The sequence below is a fragment of the Nilaparvata lugens genome, chromosome 7, assembly GCF_014356525.2.
Source record: "Nilaparvata lugens isolate BPH chromosome 7, ASM1435652v1, whole genome shotgun sequence".
Taxonomy (NCBI): Eukaryota; Metazoa; Arthropoda; class Insecta; order Hemiptera; family Delphacidae; genus Nilaparvata; species Nilaparvata lugens.
Genome location: NC_052510.1, coordinates 27,055,572 through 27,076,154, shown reverse-complemented (window position 1 = coordinate 27,076,154; position 20,583 = coordinate 27,055,572). Strand labels below are relative to the sequence as shown.

The 20,583-nt window shown below is 31.6% G+C and overlaps 2 protein-coding genes across 2 annotated transcripts in view; one reads left to right on the top strand and one right to left on the bottom strand.

The window, feature by feature from the left end:
• LOC111060338 (pre-mRNA-splicing factor 38B) overlaps positions 1-4,866 on the bottom strand; it is a gene marked incomplete at its 5' end in the record, with an annotated part of 39,270 nt that extends 34,404 nt beyond the window's left edge. Inside the window, one exon of the mRNA XM_039431888.1 lies at positions 4,726-4,866. Coding sequence (XP_039287822.1) covers positions 4,726-4,866 — 141 coding nt within the window. The remainder of the gene's footprint in view (positions 1-4,725) is intronic.
• A 3,232-nt stretch (positions 4,867-8,098) lies between these two features.
• Positions 8,099-20,583, top strand: part of LOC120352180 (xaa-Pro aminopeptidase 3-like) — a 43,098-nt gene continuing 30,613 nt past the window's right edge. Inside the window, 4 exon segments of the mRNA XM_039431887.1 lie at positions 8,099-8,112; positions 8,800-8,880; positions 9,370-10,052; positions 16,103-16,286. Coding sequence (XP_039287821.1) covers positions 8,823-8,880; positions 9,370-10,052; positions 16,103-16,286 — 925 coding nt within the window. The 5' untranslated portion in view covers positions 8,099-8,112; positions 8,800-8,822.

Sequence of the window (20,583 nt, the reverse complement as noted above, 5' to 3'; positions counted from 1 at the left end):
CTAATTTAAACATTAAAAAAACAATTATGTTCTGGTCAATTTATGTCAGGTTCAAGTCATTTACATTTATAGTAATTAAGATGATTGAATAGAATAATTGAACATTGAGATAGGATTCAAGAGTTGAGATAGAGAGATTTTTCAAAAGTAGAGACTCTTGGAGTATGGGAAGAACTTTAAAGTTAATAACTAGGAGTTGAAGAAGTGGTGAACAATGTACAAACCTTTACTTTTGATCACACTTTCTTGTGACAATGATAAATTTTAATTGAATGAACTTTTGAATCAAGTCAAATGATTACCAACCTGAACAAGTCTGGCCAAAGCTCACTGAGCCTGGACCAAGACCAAATCTCTCCTAAACTAAGCTTTTTCTTATCTGAGATTTTCCTATCCTAAGCTTTTCCTAACCTTAGCTTCACCTAACTTGAGTTTTTCCTAACCTAAAGCTTTTCCTAACATAAGCTTTACCTAACCTTAGCTTCTTCTAACCTAAGCTTTCACTAACCTCAACTTTTTCCTAACCTAAGCTTTTCCCAACCTAAGCTTATCCTAACCTAAACTTTTCCTAAACTAAGCTTTTCCCAACCCAAGCTTTTCCTAACCTAAGTTTCTTCTAACTCAAAGGTTTTCCCCAACTAAGCCTTCACTTACCAAAGCTTTTCCTAACCTAAGCTTTCCCAAACCTTAGCTTTACTTAACCTTAGCTTTACCCAACCTTAGATTCTCCTAACCTTAGCTTCTCCTAGCCTAAGCTTTCCTAACCTAAGCTTTCCTAACCAAAGCTTTTCTCAACCTAAGCTTTTTCCTAACCCAAGCTTTTCTCAACCTAAGCTTTTCCTAACCAAAGCTTTTCCTGAACTAAGCTTTTCCTAACCTTATCTTTTCCTAACATGGGCTTTCCCTAACTTTGGATTCTCCTAACCTCAGCTTTTCATAACCTATTTTTTTCCCAACCTAAGCTTCCCCTAACTAGTTCTTTTCTTAACCTAAGCATTTCCTAATCATAGCTTTTCCTAACCCAAGCTTTCACTAACCAAAGCTTTTCCTTACCAAAGCTTTTCCCAACCTGATCTTTCACTAACCAAAGCTTTTCCTAACCTGAGCTTTACCTAACCTAAGCTTTCCTCAATTTCAACTTTTCCTAACCAAAGCTTTTCCTAACCAAAGCTTTTCCTAACCTAAGCTTTCCCAAACCTAAGCTTTACCCAACCTTAGATTCTCCTAACCTCAGCTTCTCCTTACCTAAGCTTTCTTCCTAACCAAAGCTCTTCCCAACCTAAGCTTATTCCTAACCCAAGCTTTTCTCAACCTGAACTTTTCCTAACCTAAGCTTTTCCTAACCAAAGCTTTTCCTAACCTAAGCTTTTCCTAACCTTATGTTTTCCTAACATGGGCTTTCCCTAACCTTAGCTTTTCCTAACCTATTTTTTTCCCAACCTAAGCTTTCCTTAACTTGTACTTTTCTTAACTTTAGCATTTCCTAATTGGAGCTTTCCCTAACCAAAGCTTTTCCTAACCTAAGCTTTCACAAACCAAAGCTTTCCCTAACCAAAGCTTTTTCTAACCCAATTTTTTCCTAACCTAAGTTTCTCCCAACCTAAGCGTTTCTAAGCTAAGACTTCCTAACCAAATCCTTTCTATGCAAAATCTTTCAAATGTAACCTCCCCTTGCCAAAGCTCTCCTAATCTAATCTTTTTCAACCTAACCTTTTCAACCTAAACTTTTTCAACCCAAACCTTTGTAACCTGAGTTTTTTATTATCCCAAACCTAACAAAGCCTAACTCAAACTAACAAATGCAGTCCAGCCCAACCATTGAGCTCCCCTCTAACCAGGCATAGTCCAACCTAATATAACAAAGCCTCACCAGATAAAGACTGAGCAACCCTCAGACTTGCTCAGTCTTCATCACTTAAGGTTTGATAGTCACATCAAACTTTGGTAGGTAGGGTTTCATCAATAGCATTAGATACAGGAGAAAATGTGGTCAGCAGTAATGGTTGGCTCCATTTAAAAATATTCTCAACATTTTTCTGACAAAAACCGGCACATTTTTGATATTTTCCAGATTTCCTATCAACTTCATCAATAGCATTAAATACAGGAGAAAATGTGGACAGCAGTAATGGTTAGCTCTTTGATGGAATTATAATATTTATGGAGATATAATATTTGAATTCTAATTCAAAATGATTTTTTCCCCATAATTGGATTTTTTTTTCAATTTAAGATAGTGAAAATTATAACTGGAACCGTTTTAAGTGTAAGTTAGCCTGTGGTACTTTTCTGTAAGTTGTATAGTTCTGAATGATTGAATAAATAAATAAACTTTAATTATTAATACCTAAATGAGACTTCACAAATTTAGTACCCATTGGGGTTACCAATTTAAAAAAAAAGTATTCAAATTATGGGAAAAAATGTAGATTAAATTAGAATTCAAATATATCAAATTGAACTCTTGAATCATTAATCAAACAAGTTGAAATCGGAATCTTTCTTATCAAGCAATTTCAAAAACCGATGACAACTCTATTTAGCATGCTTCAAATTTGTTAACGTTAGAGAATAGAGCAGCAACTCTATAACTCTACAACTCTATTGTGCTAGTAAAAACATGATAGGATTATAGGTTAGACAAAATTCAATATTTGCTATTAATATTAATAAAATTAAATTTAATCGATTAGAATTGTTATTCAGTTACCGACACGTATTTTTTTCTTCTTCTTTCATTAAAAAAATTGAGTTCCATATCTTTAATAATAGTTGATACAAATAATTATAATTTAGAATCGTATTTTCTTCAAAATAAGGTTAGTTTTGAAACAGCTATTTCTGAAATTAAAATTGAATCAAATGGTATAAAAATATGCTAGCGCGCTTTATTTTGTCTTCCTCTTTCATTTAAAAAAAATTGAGTCAATATCTTTAATAATAACTGAGATAACAGGGGGAGCTCACCGGCTAGAGCTTAGCCATATTTTGAGAACAAAAAGTACGAGTTGATGAGAGATGTGAGTAATTTCTTATATTTGATCTAAATAGTTATTCATATTGTAGTTATTGTACTGTAGGTTATGCCTGACCAAGCTTGCAGAGAAGAAAAAAATGTGATGTCAGATTATGCTACTGAAATGATAATGCACATTAAATTTTACAAAAACGGCTTTAATTTTCAGAAAATCAGTAGCCCTAACCAAATTATTCAACAATATTCCTTCCATTATATTCTGTTAATGAATTTTCCTCACAATTAATCAAGGTAATACAGAGTATTATAATATGGGACTGGTAACATCCTCAATCTCTATATCTATAAAAGGCTAAGCCCCGACAGACTGAAATCACACCACAGCTCAAACTACTGAGCTACTACAGGGATTGTTAAGAAGGCGCACAATCAGTGCATTAGGCAGTGAACTGACCAGTTGAACCGTTGACATTGGAGTGAACAGTTGAACCGTTCAACCGATATGTTTGAAATTAATTTTAAATTCTTGAAAAAAATCGCCTTTGAAAAGACTACCTGCATTAGAAAAATTTTTACTTACATAAAAGCTATCAATTGTAAAAACTTATTCAAATTAAAAAAAAACTGTATCAAGTGAATTGCAAACTTTGTCAATCACTCACTCCCACAACAATAACCACAATATGGTCACTGACTACAGCTCCAAATAAAGAAAGCTCTGGAACTAGAATAGAATAGCTGCCTTTATTTTTTACCTAAGAGGGTGGAGTTAGGTCGCAGCCGGCCCTCTCTTACACTCAACCCTCAAAACTAGTGAGATAGAAAGAGAGAGAGGGAGAATGAGTGAGAAGGCGCTCAATCAGTGCGTTAGGCTTAGGCAGTGAACAGACCGTGTGCTACTGTTCTGAGCGCGTGAACAATACAATGCAATTGAACAATGCATTGGAACTAAAACCGCGCTTCCGACAGAACCGTTCAACCGATTTGTTTGAAATTAATTTTAAAATTCTTGAAAAAAAATTGCCCTTAAAATGACTACCTGCATTAGTTAAATTTTTTTATTATAAAAATTATCAATTGTAAGAACTTATTCAAATTGGAAAAAAATCACATATGGTTGCGTGTTTTAAAACTTTAAGCTGATTGCAAAACAGTCTTGGTCTCTCATATTGGACTAAAAATAAGTAAGTAATCTCAAGAAGTAATTTGACCCCAACAGTGCTGCTATCTATAGGGCAAGAATCACAATTTTTCATGCTGTTTCGCCTCAAGAATATGTTATGCATTATGATATAAGATCATAAATAAAGATGATCAAACATTTCCAATATTTTAAAATAAAATTGAGCTCTTTAATTTTTCAAGAAAAATTTGAGTATCAATCAATATGATTGTTCAATGATAAGATTGTTTTATGAAATATTAATGATGATTCGTGCCAGTATTTCTTCTACACGAAATTGATGAATGACCTTGACCCGCTACTGAGCTACCAATCCTCAACTCACAATTGAATACGTTGAAAAATTTGTGTTCTATAATAATCAAACTTTTTGTGATTATTAGGATAATATTCTACGATTCTCTTAATTGTATTCTTTAATTCTTCGATTTGTATTCAATAATACTTCAAGTTCGTAGTCGTTTTCCCAACCTAGGAGTTAATCTACTAATATGAAATAATTCAATAATGAAACGTCAAATGTAGAAAATTTGAATGAGAAGTAATTTTAAAAAGTGATACCTACGCCTCCACACATGCCGGTCTGGCCAGCAGTTTTGCGACTGCCCTTCTCCCAAGGCTCCAAGTGGCTCACTTTGTAATATATTTCGTCGATCACTTCATGGTAGGTCTTCAGTTCATACAGGTTCACTGCAAACAAAACAAATACAGTAGATCAAAAATTTGCTTACGAAATATTAAAATGAAAAGCTTGCAAGATAAGACAAATCTTGACGATGAGAAATAATAATTTCTTATTGATACTTGTTTTTTCAAGTGCTTTATGAATAACATAAATACTGTGGAGAAATTTGCGGTTTCATTATGCCGATTCGGTTCAACCAACAAGCATTTATAATATAATACACACTAATAAGTGCGCGAGGCTGATACCTGCAATGCTGTTGTATTATTTCTTTGAAAAAGGATAATGATATCGCTAGTAGAAAGGATATGGACAACTTCAAAATCAACTGATAAGTATTTTTTAGGATGTGGATTTCGGCCATGGTTTTCATGAAATTTGCAATCAAAAATTTAAAATGGCCGCCATTTTGGAAATTTGCATCGACATTTTTTTATTTTATTTTTAAAGTTGAGTCTTTCTTTATAGCATGAATATTCATTCCAAATTTCTGATCAATACATCATTTCGTTCTTGAGATAAAAATTCCTAACTGAAAAAAACAAAATGGCAGCTATAAGGATAACCGCTGAGTTTTGGACACTTAAAATACGACATTTGCAGTCTCCTATCATCCAGGAACAATACCAATACCCTAAAATGTTCGACACTACTTCTGAAACACTCTGTATAATAAGCTTATGTCAACTAATAAAAACGATTTCTCAATTAACAATGGAAGAAAACACTAGAATGAGTATATATATATATATATACATAGGCAGGCAGTCTGGAGGAGGCAGAGGAAGGAGACTCAGTCTCCGAAAATTTCCCCCCATTTCTAATGTAAGTTTCTAAGTGTTTTCAATCTATATCTTGTGTCTCCTGTTTTAATTTATATTACAAACTTTAAAGTGTCTTCTGTTATGTGCTCTATATATATATATCAAAGACCAAAATAAATCCTACAAAAAGAAAGGAATCAATACATCTTAAACAAAGAATTAATTATTCAATATTTTATATGAACTCTAAAATAATAAGATTAATGTCAGTCGAATATCTAAGACATGAGCAGCAAGCAAAAAGCAACTTTAGAGCTCACATAACTCAAAAACTATGAGAAATTGTCACCTGGTCATATGGGACATATATATGAATCATATATTTATCTCATATTGATCAAGATTTTAGAGTTTTAAATTGAAAAAGTTTAATGAACAGTGTTTTTGTCTGAACAATCTTTGTCATCGACAGAAAGATTGTTTGTTTCATTTGTTGAAAATTAACGTAGATTCTCTTTTGTTTTTAATAACAAACGTGCCGCTTGTGTGACATAAAAATATGTACTTGGAATGGCTTTCATGTTTGGCATTGACTGAGTTTATATTTAATACCCAAAATTTTACTTTTGGAGAGGAGTGTGTGAGCTCGTTCGATAGGACTGAAAGTTAAGTCCGGCTGATCCAGTGAAAAAGGCTAGATTTCGGTTCGTTTAATAATATAGTTATTCTGTCACAGATCGGGCGGTATAAAAATAATTGTATTGTTAAGGGAGACGGGTTCTGAGCCTATTCATTGGTTCAGTTAATATTTGTTCTTTTAAAATACTAAAGTCGCGAATAAACCAGTGGATGCCAAAGTGGGAAGCTATTTCAAAAAGGTAGGTGACTACTGAATCATTGTTCTTAAAATTTCTTAGCCACTAACATTGAATCATCATTAGCAACAAGCGAGTGTTTTCCCCATAAAATTCATATCAATATTGTTTTATAATCAAATTAATCTTATTTTGTTCAAATGTATATATGTTAAAGATTCATTAATTAAAGTTCTAGTTATTCTGTTTTTTTCTTGTTTTTTTTTTCTTGTTATCATAGTTTTTTCCCCTTACATATTTGGTGTAGGCACATCTTGCTTACATATTTGGTGGAGGCTCAAGGGTTTTTAATCCAGCTTTTGAAATTTTGACTTTTCCGGTTACCTCATTGAAGATTCAATTTTTGTGGTTGCATTTTTGCATTATTAAATATATGTTTTTTTCAGTGAAATTATGGGTCACATAGTTGAGTTTAAACCTTACGGGGCTCTAGAAACAGTTAGTAGGATGAATTTCGAGGATTTATTGAATTGGAATATTGTGGAACAATAATTATTGATTACTAATAATGGATTTTAACGGATGGAGAATGATAATAATAATTGATCAGATTTTGAGATTCACGATATTGGAAGATTTACGATTATTGATTTTGAGATTTTGAATTGCAAAAGCTATGGCAATTGAAGATTTTGTACGATTGCAAGATTTATTATCAATTCTTATTAGGAAGAATTAGATATTAATGATGAGATGAGAAATTAATGATTATTAAGATATGATTGAATAGGATAAATTTATTATTATTGAAGAGATTTTGAGATATGGAGAATTTATGATTATTGGAACCAGATTAATTGGAAATTTATTATTTATTTTTGAATAGAATTGGATTGGAACAGATTAACAATGGAAAAACTTAGACCGTTACTATTACCAAAATTTTTTGATGGAAAAGATGAAGAATTTGACATTGATGATTTTTCAATTATTTTGAAAAGGTTGCCTTAGCGAACGGTTTGGATGAAAAAGATAATTTATTATACTTGCGGTTTTGTTTGAAAGGAAGTGCTGAGAAATATTTTGATGTTATTAAGAACGATTTGACTCAACAGAACAAATATGAATATATGCCAGTGAAAGAAAAGTTGGTTAATTTCTATCGATCTCCTCTCAAATTGTGGAAACTAGAAAAGGAATTAGATACTTGTAGAATGGAATTTGAAGAAGATGGTAGAGATTTTGTAGCACGAGTCTTATCCCTATGTAGAAAAGTAGATTCGAATATGCATGAATCTCGGATTATCAGGATAATTTTAAGAGGTTTGTCTTCAAATATATTTGAAAGAATTATAATGTTATCAAATAGTACTATTGTAGAATTGTATAAAAATATTGAGAAATATGAATTAACATGTCAGTATTTGAATGAGTGGAAATTTGGAAACCCGAAAATTGTGTAACTCCACTTTTTCATGAAAATGACATTTTGATGCTATCTTGTGGCAAAAAATAGTACTTTCCACTTCAGAAAGTAGTGTAAATCCATATAATTCATAGAGTGGTCAAATTAGAAAAAAGAAAACTGTGTATCTCCAACAGCTAGTTTCTGCAAGGAAAGTTGTGTATCTCCATTTTCATTGGAGAAGAGAAAACTGTGTATCTCCCCAACAGCTGATTTTTACAAGGTAAGTTGTGTATCTCCATTTTGATTCCGCCACATTGCTGTATTGTGCCTACTGTCTACTAGTAGAATCTAGAATATTATTAGCCCAATATTTGAGAGGCAGATATTTGTTTTGTTGTGAATTTTAATCATCTTTAAAGGTAAAGATATTATTTTTCTAATTTTGTGTAGACTTTACACCTTATAAAGCATAATTTGTGATAAAACTAACATTGAAATTATATGTATTCTCTTTTGAATTTTTTGATTACCTAACCATAAAATTAGTAGCCTTTATTAGCCTAATTATTAAGTTACATTCCAAACAAGCCCACTATACATTTTGTAACAGAAGATCAATGAGCATTTAGATAAGTTCATTTATTTTGAGTAGAGAATTTTTTCATCATAAGATACTGTATTGTATTCGATTTGAAATAATTTTCTGAATCATCTGATTCAACAGACAAAACGGAATTGACAAACAACCCACTGTGTGGTTAGCTATCAAATATTTATCCTGTGACATAAACCTATTGCTCATTCGATCTAGAATTTGAGTGTTTGAAGCTAGATTTAAAAAAGTAGGTAGTTAATCTTATGTTTTATAACATTCATTACTTGAGGTGGAACACTCAGTCATTGATTTTGTAACTTCCATAGAATAATTTTATTGGTAATTATTGACATCAAATTCCAATTGTTTCAGGCTCTATATAAAATAATCAAACCATGAAAAGGAGAGAAAGGATGAAGTCTCGGGGTGAGCTGATTGTGAATTTGGCAATTGGTAGGTCTAAATAGATTACTTTCTTTTTATTGGTAATGGAAATATAATGAATAGAAATCTCGATGATGTCACAACCTCATTAAAAAGTCCTGGCCGTGAGGCCATGCATTATCTTTCTAAATCAAACTTGAGGGTTTAATTGAGACTAGTAATTGCTTCATAGCCAAAGTATCTTGTTTCTGAAATAATTCTGGTTGTGGCAACATCGAGTTTTATTCAATACAAATTTTGTATGGTAGTTAATAACTCAATGATGACACTATTTTACCAACAACTACATAGAAGAAAAATGGAATAATCGAAGATACCTTCTGAAAAATTCTCTTATTGCATCTCATATTAGACAATCATAGCTCATGAAGAACATTATTCAAATAAAAACATTCTTCGTACTATTAAAGGATGAACGGCATAACATGAGAATCTTGTTGTGAAGAATTTGAGCAGTTTATCAGTAATAGCTACAATGTTGTTCCTGTTCTGTTTCAGCTCAAAAAAGGAATGACTTGATGAAGGATCGTAATCTCTGTAAAAATGATGCAACACCAGATGAAGATGATTTGAATGTGCTTTACTCACTCATGGACTCTAATGATGGTAGGCCTACATTACATTTTAGTGTCACCAGTGATGGAGTGTTACAATCTTGTGATTCAGAGGATCAATGTGTCAATGAACCTTGCAATGAATTTTTTATTTTAGAGAAGACAGTTTTAACAGAAAATTTGTCACTTGACAATGATAATTGTGATTCAAAACTAGGAGATTCTAATGTAAATGATCAAACATGCTATGATACAAATTTAAGGGAAAGTGGTGGGGTGTTACAAGCTTGTGATCCAGAAGATCAATGTGTCAATGAACATTGCAATGAATTTATTATTTTAGAGAAGACAGTTTTAACAGGAAATTTGCCACATAACAATGACAATTCTGATTCAAAACCAGGAGAATCTGATGTTAATGATCAATCATGCTATGATACAAGTTTAAGGGAAAGTGATCACGAATATTATGAAGAAAACTTGGTTGATCCTGTTGATGAAAGAGATGAAGAGAATTTCATCGAGAGTGATCAAAATGTGGATCAAAGAACAGAAAGTCCTCATAATGTAGAAGATACTCCAATTGATGAAAATTCAAACAAGCAAAATCGGAAAAGGAAAATACATGTAAAACGTGATCCTACCTACTCGAAAAATGAAAGAAGCAGAGAAATAGGTCAGGTGTATGAGAGTAAAAAGAAGATTGATAGAAAGTGGGATTATAAAGTGATCAAACCAAAAAAAATCCTAAAAACACCATGTCAACGCTGCAAACAATTGCCCATGATAGCATTGATAATTTGTACAAGGAGAAGAGGAAAATAAAAAAAGAGAAGTATTTACATCTACAAGATCTCAAAAAAACATTGGAGATAGACTTTCATCCATTTTATGAGAGCCTACCTTTTGAGGACAATAATCAAATTTAGATGCCATGTTTCTTGATAGCATATATAAAAAATTATATATGTATGTATTATATATGTAATAATAATGCAAAATGAAGAGAATAAATTATGTGCTTGAACAAGATGGTGTCTTAATCAGCCCAACGAAAATTGTGTATCTCCACAATTGCCTACCACTTTCAAGACGAAACTTGTGTAACTCCAGAATATTTTGATGGAATTATTTTCATGCAAATTTCCACTACTAAACAGTTTTCTGGAGCCCTTTTAATCACTAAATGACAACAATTGGATAATAAACTCTGAAACTGATGATCTGAATCAGTTTTTTTGCACCCCTGAAAAATTATCCAAACTGGAGTTACACATTTTTCAGGTTTCTCTGACGAGGTGCAAGTAATTAATGATAATATGGAACCAGAATTTGAAGAACTATTGGAAATCGGAAATGAGTTTGAAATTGAGAATTGTTTAGAAAATGCTATTATCTCAGATGATTTTGATTCTTGTAATTATTATGTTTCAAATGAAGTGGATGTATATTGTCATGTTAGTAACTTCAAGATTGAAAATGGGTTGGATGAAGTTCTTATTTGTAATGATTGTGATTTGAATGAGGAAGATATAATTTACAAAGAGGATAAAGATAGGGAAATGATTAAGGAAGAGTTATCAGATTTATCGGAAAGTGATTTGGATTTCTCTTTTACGATTGATAACAGGCCGATTGAAAATTGTGTGAACTCTGGTATGCGTAATGATTGTGAATCTAGAGGAGTCAAGATGCATCAGAATGTTAGTCTCTTGAATAATAGGACTAATAGAAAAAGAAGACGTAAGAAATGTAAAGTTTGTGGTAAACATAATCATTTTACGCGGAATTGTTTTTACAACGTTAATTATGCTTATCGGGTTTATAAAAGGATGCATAGAATTTGTGAAAAAGAAGGCTATGATATTAGAGTGTGTTCTTTTGATGGCAGAAAGTCTTCGGACAATGCTAGACGTAAGAAAGCATATTTTACTGATAAGACTGTGCCGAGCACTCTTTTTAATTCAGGCCTTTTCCCAAGTTATAATAGTAAATTTAATACGCAATAGACTAGAGCCATTATTGTAAATGAGTTAGCGAAATAAATTATTTTCTCCCTCTATTATGAACGACCATGACTTCGAGTTTCCCATGATAGATATTTAAAAATTGTGGCTCCGAGTCGTCGAGGAATGTAGATTATGGAATTATCTCTAAAACTTAGCCTTCCTGTCGCGACATAGAGTGCGATAAGTTGGAAAACAGCAAGCATTGAAATTATAACAAACTACCGATTTTGCAGTTACTATTTGGTTCAAAGGCTCTAGAAGCCACGCGACGATTGGTTAAATTGATTCCCTTCGCCCAATAGGAGACCTGTTTCTAAATACAGTAGTGGGGGGATTCCCCAGTCGAGAGACCAGATTACGTTTCGGAGGACACTTTGCTAGGAGCACAACGAGAGTTAAGATGTAGTCATTATGTTTCGCCCTTTTTGGGCAAGTTTATAAGTTTATATAATTAGTTAATGTAGGAGCTAGTTTTATTTTTATTAAAGTTTAAATTTTCTAGTAGTGCCATGTCCTGAAAGGTTTAATTGTGTTTCTTCTTCATGTACGAATAATTGTTTCTTCAAATAACCGCTAAGGTACGTAAAATAAGGTTAAAATATAATTTGGGGAATTTAATTAATTGAAACTTCAATCAAAGAGTATTTTATCAACAAAGCCTGTTATTTTTCAAGTTAATAATATTGATTGAGAATAATCCTTTTGATTTTATTAGTGATGGAAGATACTTATAAATTTTTTCTAAAGAAGTATAGAAAGTTTTCAGTTACGTTACATTTGAGTTATTGTTTCTGGAGATATATTATCGTAGAGTATTGCTGAAAGTCAGGAAGATAGCCTTTAAATTGGAATGAAATTTTTAAGATTATGTTCATATTGAGTTTATGACATTTTATAATTTATATTTTTCAGACTCTGTTTTCTTATGTCATTAAGGCTTTCGAATGATTTAGTAAATTTTTTATGATAGAAATCTTAATAGACGAAGAAGAAAGTTTTTCTTTTCCAGGAAATTAATATTAATGAATGTTCAAATTTTAATACAATTTAAATTATTTTCTATGTGTCTACTAATTTTATTTAATTAAAGGTGAAAACTATCTACAAGATGAATCTTATAGGGCAAACATTATTTTTACCTTGAAGTGAAATTTTTTTTCTTTTATTGTGTTATAAAGTGTCTTGTTTTATTTGGTAATAAATTCATAATTCTAGTTGATACTCGTTTTTGTACTTTTATTTGTAGGTAAATCAAATCATAAACTCTGGAATGTTCATTTTTAATTAAGGTTCTGAGCAGTTTTGGGCGAATGCCCGTTGTTTACACTTGGATTGCGTCCTATAGTTCATAAATAATAAATAAAATAAATGTTGGCTAGCGCACAAGTTTCCAACAATACTAGCCGAGCTACTATATGAAAAATTATATTTGATTTCGCAAACCAAACGAAAAATATCATATAAGTTAGCATCATTTCAATCTGAATTATTCCTTTTCTAAGAGTATTATATCAATTTATATAAAAGTTAACATCATAATTAATGAAGTATTCATTTTCTAGAAGCATTATATTAATTTATTACGGGTGTTTTCATAAATGTTGCATTGTATATTAATGACACTCTGGCAAGTAAATTTGTTTTAAATCTGTTAAATTTTGAGAATGAAATCAGAACGTCAAGATAAAATCTAAATTAAATAACAGAATAAACTCCTGTTTTAGCTTTTGATAAATTGTAGGAAGAGTTAGAAATTAATGCTGTAATACATTTATTTACAGCGGTTCATGAGTGTCCCCAAACCAACTTCTTGTACTACCACCCCTTTGGTTCCGCAACTTCATGTAACACCGCTTCTAGACACCCGTTCAGACGACAGGTCTAGGGACGTAAGAGGACGTCGCCGTCAAGCCAAATTCAACCGGTAAAAGTTCACCGCCAAAAACAAGGTACTGTAACCCCGACGATAAAGCAACGTACAGACCAACGAAAGTGCAGTGTAGTGAAACAAAGGTTCATTCGAGAATGTCAATCAAAAGTGGGGATTCAAAATTATTATGAAATGGGTTATATGGGTTACTATCGACGAAACTTGGGTTCAACAGGCTTTTCTTTCTTGGGTAATTTTATGTTGAAATTAACTTGTTATTTGATGACTGATATTGTTTGGTTTTGTGATGTATTGCTATCTAAACGGGGATAGTAATGCGCCCCCGAATCAGATGAAGAATGTCAACAAAGTAACATGAAATTGTTGTTTCTGTTGTTCGATTTTAGTTGCCAATGTTTATTGAAGCTGTTTGTATTTTTCAATTATTTCAAATTGTAGTGTTATTCTATAGTATAAACCTATTAAATCAGGCATGGCAAGATTAATTGAAGTTTTCTTGACTCTAGCCCGTTCACCTGCATGAATTAGGTATAGACTCAGGTATTTTCTAGATGTGTCGGCCTATTTCTAAATTCTAAATTTTATTCAAAATTATCTTCTTTATCACCTTTAAAAAGGTCAGGCTCACAACTGCGCCACTGCTGCTGAATGTTTAGCGAAAGGCACAAAGACACAGGAGTTTATTAGTACTAGGCATATTGATGAAAATGTTTTAGACGGCGGTCCATCAAATAATGATATTTCAAGGATTGAATTAGGAAGTTGTAAAGTCACTGAATCACGTTCTACTTTGGAAGGTGTTAGGCACAATGGAATATATGTTAGAAGAAAATATTCTAATACGGATGATAAGAAATATTCAGTCTTCCATAAAACACGAGATTGATCTTGGAGATATTAAAATGAATTATAGCCAGACATGTGGATCAGCAAATGGTGTTGAACGAAAAATTTCGGACTCATGTTCAGAATTGGAAAATATTAAATGCGATAGTAAGAATTTTGTTAACAATATGAATGAATCAATTATTGATAAACAAGAACCAGGCCATGAAAATAGTATATTGAACCGATTACAGAAAAAATGTGAGTCAGCGATTTGTGTAAACTGTGAAGGTGAAAATACAGAGTCAGATTTGAAGTATTGTAATTTTCTAAAAGATATGAAGAATAATAAAATTGAAACTGATGGAATTGTTGTTAATGGGAGTTCGGCAGAGAAATATGATGACATAATTTTGAATAGTTTGGAAAGCGTGTCCCAGTTAAGCGTTAATAGCGATGAGATATTTATTAAAACAATTCCGTTGGAGAAGGTTGGAAACCGAACAACAGTGCAGACTCAGCGAAAGTATTGCATGAGACAGTATTGCTCGTAGAATGAGGCATTTAGCTAATTTATAATTGTCATTCAATTATCAACACTGACCAGTGTAATATTTCGATATCTAATAATTGGAGAAAATTTGTGTCTAATATGAACAAGGAGAACTGATGCTATGTGGAGGAAATATTGAACTACAATATGGTTAATGATAAGAGTAGAATAAGATAATTAGAATAGAATTTTTTATTAGATCTGATATTTAACTATTGCAGTGTAAATATTATTATTTGTTGAGGAAGAAGAAAGTTTGTTGAATATCTTCTAATTTGATTGCTTCAAATAATTAAGATATTTTTATGATCTATATCGAGAAAGTATAGAACAAGTTGTTGGAGATGAGAAGTTTGGACATTATAATTGTTATTGGAAATAATTGAGATGTTAAGTGGAAATCGTGAAATATATTTTGATTGAAATATAGTTTTCTATGGTTACGGATGGAAGAAAATTTTGGCTTTTCTTGGTATTTGTTAGTAATAGTCCTAGTGATAATATTTTCACATATTAGTTCTTGATTTATTTTAATATGGGATTGTGTTTTGAGCAATGGATAATTTTGATATTTTTACTAATAATGAACTTTTCAATTTTGGGATTTAGGATTTGAGTTTTGATATAGGATTTTTAGATATGATAGGTACATTATATTTTGTAATTGAGTTTAATTTTACTATAAATAATGATTAAGTGTACATACTTGAGATTTGGAGTACAAGTTTTATTGTTTACTTTTCCAACATTTTTTTAGTAGTAATGTTATTAATATATTATGGTTGAAAAGGCTGCCATTAGGTTTGGAGATGGAAAATTAATGATATAAATCTTTATATTTTTACCACGCTTGGTTCTAGGATATTTTATTATTGCAATTTGAAGCCTAAGAGGTTGTTAACCAGTTTTGATATAATAGTTGAAGATTTTTTTAAACATCATACATGTTCCTATTGAAGGTCAGGCGTGTTGAATTATTGCGAGTTGAGGTCAATGTCAGCAATTAGATTATTTGTCACGTTTACTACTGTAATTTGACTTGTTAACTAACGTTTTGTTTTGATTTCAGACATGACTCCAGAGTTTATGAATTATAATGGAAAGTTTAGTAGTTTGATTTTGAAAGTTGTTTTTTTATACAGTAGAATTTATTATAATTGTAAAGGGGTTATCCTTTCCTAAAAATTTTCCTTGAATTAGATTTAAAATTTCTTATACTCATTCATATTCCTATAAGTAGTAGTTCTCATATTACATCTTCTCGACTTCGGACTTTGTGGAAATTTTGGTTGAAAACCATAATTTTAAACCAAAATTTTGGTTCAATACGAAATACATCAATCACAGAAATTGAGAAACAAAAATAGTTATTTTCTAATGGAAATATGTTTTTGTGCAGATGATGTTGCAGTCTGGAGCCACGCCGACTGTTCTCCAGCAGCTGTGCAGTCTGCCGTTCGAATACTTCAGCAAACCGGAACTCAGCCAAGTGCTGTTTCCCACTCTGCTCGCCTGCTGCAAGGACAACGCTGACAACAAAGCCATTCTCGAACAAGAACTCACCTATCAGGTAGACCATATCAGTATCCATTTATCAAGTTTATTTTAAACTAGCTGGCCCGGCGAACTTCGTACAATCAAATAGTTTAATGCATCTCATGACAAACTTAAGCTGGATGCACACCTGAGGCGGCGCGATGCGGCATTTTATTTATATAGATAATTTTCCAACTGCAAATAAATATTTTACTGAAAATTAATTAATTATGAACATCGAAGACAGCACAATTATTCGAAACAAAGCAATGTCTTTAGAGCATGTAAGTCTTCAACCTGAGGCCGCACTGCAGGATGGTTACACACAGAACAGTCATTTTGTTTTTAGTCTGGGAGTTTAGAATAAAATACATGGGCGGTTATGGAACAGCACACACTCTTGTCTACTATCTACCGACGGCTGACGTATGACGCAATGATTATAACAGCTGATTTTTATTTCTGTGTGTGCCCAGCTCACAAATCTTCTCCCATAAGGATTACATGTAAGCTTTGAAGGTCCATAGAAAGGAGTCCTGAAGTCGGATTATAAATTTCATAGGCCATAAACCTGGTGCTAAACATAACTAACACAACTAAAGAAAAATCATGAAATTCGGTGCACACATAAAAAAGTTATTGAATGTCAAAATTCGAGGCTCGATTTTTATTTCTATAGACTAGCAGGTAACCAGTGCTCCGCAAGTGTCTAATTAAAAATTTGACCTACTGAAATCTTGAAGAATTTAAAATAGGTCTATAACCATCCTCGGTAAATTAATAATCATGCACATTCATATTAATTAAATAATTAAAATAACAATTAAATCATTTTTATAATATTAATATGCAAAATTTCAAGCTAATGAGTCCAGTATATTAATGTACCAAGTATTAATTAATCACTTATTTACTTTGTGACAAATGCCCATACTGTAATTGGATGGGCCACAACCCACTACCAGGATCACTAATAATTCTCAATTATATAGTTTCAAAATTGTAATATTACATTTTTCTTCTCACATTTGAATCGAATCTTCAATTCGAGATCTATGGAACTTTATAGTAATGTCAGAGTTATCAATAGACGGACAAATTTTTTGACGGAGAATTTATTATCGTAAATGTTTGTTGCATTGTTCCATGGTGTCACCGAGGCAGGGTTAACAAATTACTAAATAAATCGTTTATTTAAATAGAATATATGTATAAAAATTTAAAATAACATTTTCAAAATAAAGTTTTATTGAGAACAGATGTAGAATGTGAATTCTAAACTTGTAAATTATGATTTTGAGGTGACGTGTCTGTAATGTTGGAGGCGTTGTTTTCGTGACTTGCAACTTGTGTCTTTGCCTGTTCGACCTTCTTCTGAAAAATGGCTGGCTACAAGTATTGTCGTGGAGTTTTGCTCTAAATCATTTTCGTTTATTAATGTTTTAAATTGAGTTTTATATAAATTTTTGTGCATAATTAGCTATTAGTGTAGTAAAGCCAATAGCCACTGTGTTTCAACTGTAAACTAGATAAGTATTTTAGTTCGTAATAACTCTGAAATAATTAGGCTTGTAAGTTATTGTTCTTTGTATATTTCTGTGTTTTGCCAAAATTTCATCTGAAGATTATAAGTTAATTTGCTCTGAAAACTGGATTTCTCATTCATAGGCAATAGATCCATTCACGGTTTATCAAGAATCTATTTTATTGGAGCCGACAACTATTCTTAGGTTGATAGGTGTTAAATGCTATTCCAACCGTTTAAGGAAAAATTGGTAGCACGGCAAATGTTACCCCTGTGGTGGGACCAATTACAAAATAAACATGTCCCAAATGGTACACCATGAAATCCCTGGTTATAGAATTATTAGTAGATAGATATCTTGATAGGTTATGAATGGTTTGTTGCTGAGTGGGAGGTCGGTTCAAGAGAGATCAAGTTTTAATGAATCAGTGCATATTACAAAATGGCAAACATTAAAAATGATCTGAATCTTATAGCATTCTTAACTCAAAAGTTTGATGATTTGAAACAAGATCAAAGTGCTAGGTTTGATGAGATGAAGCAAGAATTTGCTAGCATTAGACTAGAGCAGGTTAGTATAAACCTTCTATTGAAAAATGCACATGAAACATTGAAAGATGAAAACAAATTGAAGCAGGATGATAGTAGTGTTAAGTTACAAGATCAACTCATTCAAGTTTCTGACAATGTAGGCCTAGTTACTGTTGTTGAAAAAGTCAACCCTAATGAGATAGTAGAATTGAATAAAGAAGTAGGTAGGGAGTTGTCTTCACTGAAAGTCAACTATCATGAAAGTAATATTGCTACATTGAAGGTTAGGAAAACTATGAACAAAGTGAATGTTTACATGAGACAGGTTTCTGTGGAGGTTAGGAACAATATAAACAAAATGAATGTTGCTTTGAGTCAAGTTGATGAGTTCAACTTTCAACTGAGAATTGAAAAGGTGTATGCTATGCATTCTCAAGTGAACATGACTAACTTTTGTAGGCAAAACGGCTTTGTTGAAACAAATGAACCCATGAATAAAATCATGCTATTGAAGAAAACAAAACACAAAGTTTCCATTGATGTATTAGTATTCAAAGGTTGTTTCAAGTTGCTTACTTACAAGATGATGACAGTGAATCACATGATGAAAGGGTATTCCCCAACACACAATGATTAGGAATCCTGTGTTATGCCGGGATTCAGAATAGCATAATCGCTACACAGTGTATGGTAAGAGTCCATAATTGTGTCTTTTTTCTTTCCTGTAGCCTATTTTCTTGGCCCTTAATCTTTTCAATTTTCGATTCTTCCTGTCTTTGTGTAATATCAGTAAATTTCTTCTATGATGCATATCTTAACCAATCTTGTCCATAGTCATTTAATTTGTATTTTTCTGAAATAATATTAGAAGTTGAAATAGTAGCTTATTTTCCTAATCTTTAATTGTTGATAAAACTTAACTTTTCCAAAATCTATCCATTGTAGTGTAAATAATTGTTTGCTTGTGGTATATTTTTTCATCATGTATTACATATTTTAATCATGTCTATTTTTTTTTTAGGTATCATATTAGGTAATTAGGTTTTTCAGAGCAATTTTGTCCCATGTTCTCATCTTTCATTGCATATTGTGCCATAAGCCATATGTAATTAGGTTATAGTTTTCTTCTGGGCTTTTAACCCATTTTGCATTTTATTTTTTCTTGCTGTCCAATACTTTGGATTTTTGGTAGACAAGTAGGTGTGATTCTTTTAGAGGTGTGGGCGTGAACCACATACGGCTGGACTCGATTATCTGACCTACTTGTTTGCGATATAAAAACCTTATGACTGCAACAACAAATGTTTGTAAAACCTTTTGCATACTTTTGTTTTTGTGGTCCGATACTAGAGTCTGCTATCACATTGCCTTACAGACATCTAGAACTTTCCACCCAGTTTTCTTTTTTTCTTGTCTGTATTTTTTAGGGAACTTATTTACCCAGTATTCATCTTGATCATCTTTGTATTATAATCTTGAAATGTTTGTACTTATTATACAGTCTTTAAATTTTAAATTATTTTAAAAAATTAATTGGTTCAATTTAAAACGTTTTGTTATATTATTATTTTGAAATAAGTTTTTGTAATTGATTTTTTTTTTTAATTTTGAAACTGTTTGTTCTATAAATTTTGATATGATTGATTATCGTTTGAAATGGATGCTGGAGTGTATGTAGAATTTTTAGTGGGGTTTGTTGATTAGAATTTTGCTGGTATGTGATTGTTTTTTGAGATGGAAACCCATTATTGCCTAAAGAAGGAATAACAGAGGTTATGACTTAGAGAGGCAGTAATGAGATAATATTTTTTGTGTTGATTAATAATGTTGATTGCCATAGATGCAAAAATAATGATTAATAATGTTGATTGCCATAGATGCAAAATGATGATTACTGATGAATATTGTTTGCCTTTGAAGCAAAATATTATTGATGTTTTGAATGGTTTCTTGTTTAATGATTGATAGTAAAGTTTTGTCATGAAATGTAGTTTGTGTTTAGAACATTGAAGAGTCGAAATAAACTATAGTATCCAACAAACGATGATTAACAATATTAATAATTTGCTTTTTATACAATTTTTGAACAAAATTAAAACTAAATAATTTTGAAACCCTGAATGATAAATCATAAATGTGAAATGAACATGCTATAAATGAAATGTTATATTAAATGATAATGAAATGCAGATATATTATGAAATGATTGTGAATAGAAGACCAATTGTGTGAAATTATTGAAATATGTATTGAAATTAAATTTTGTTGTGATAATCTGATGTTTTTTT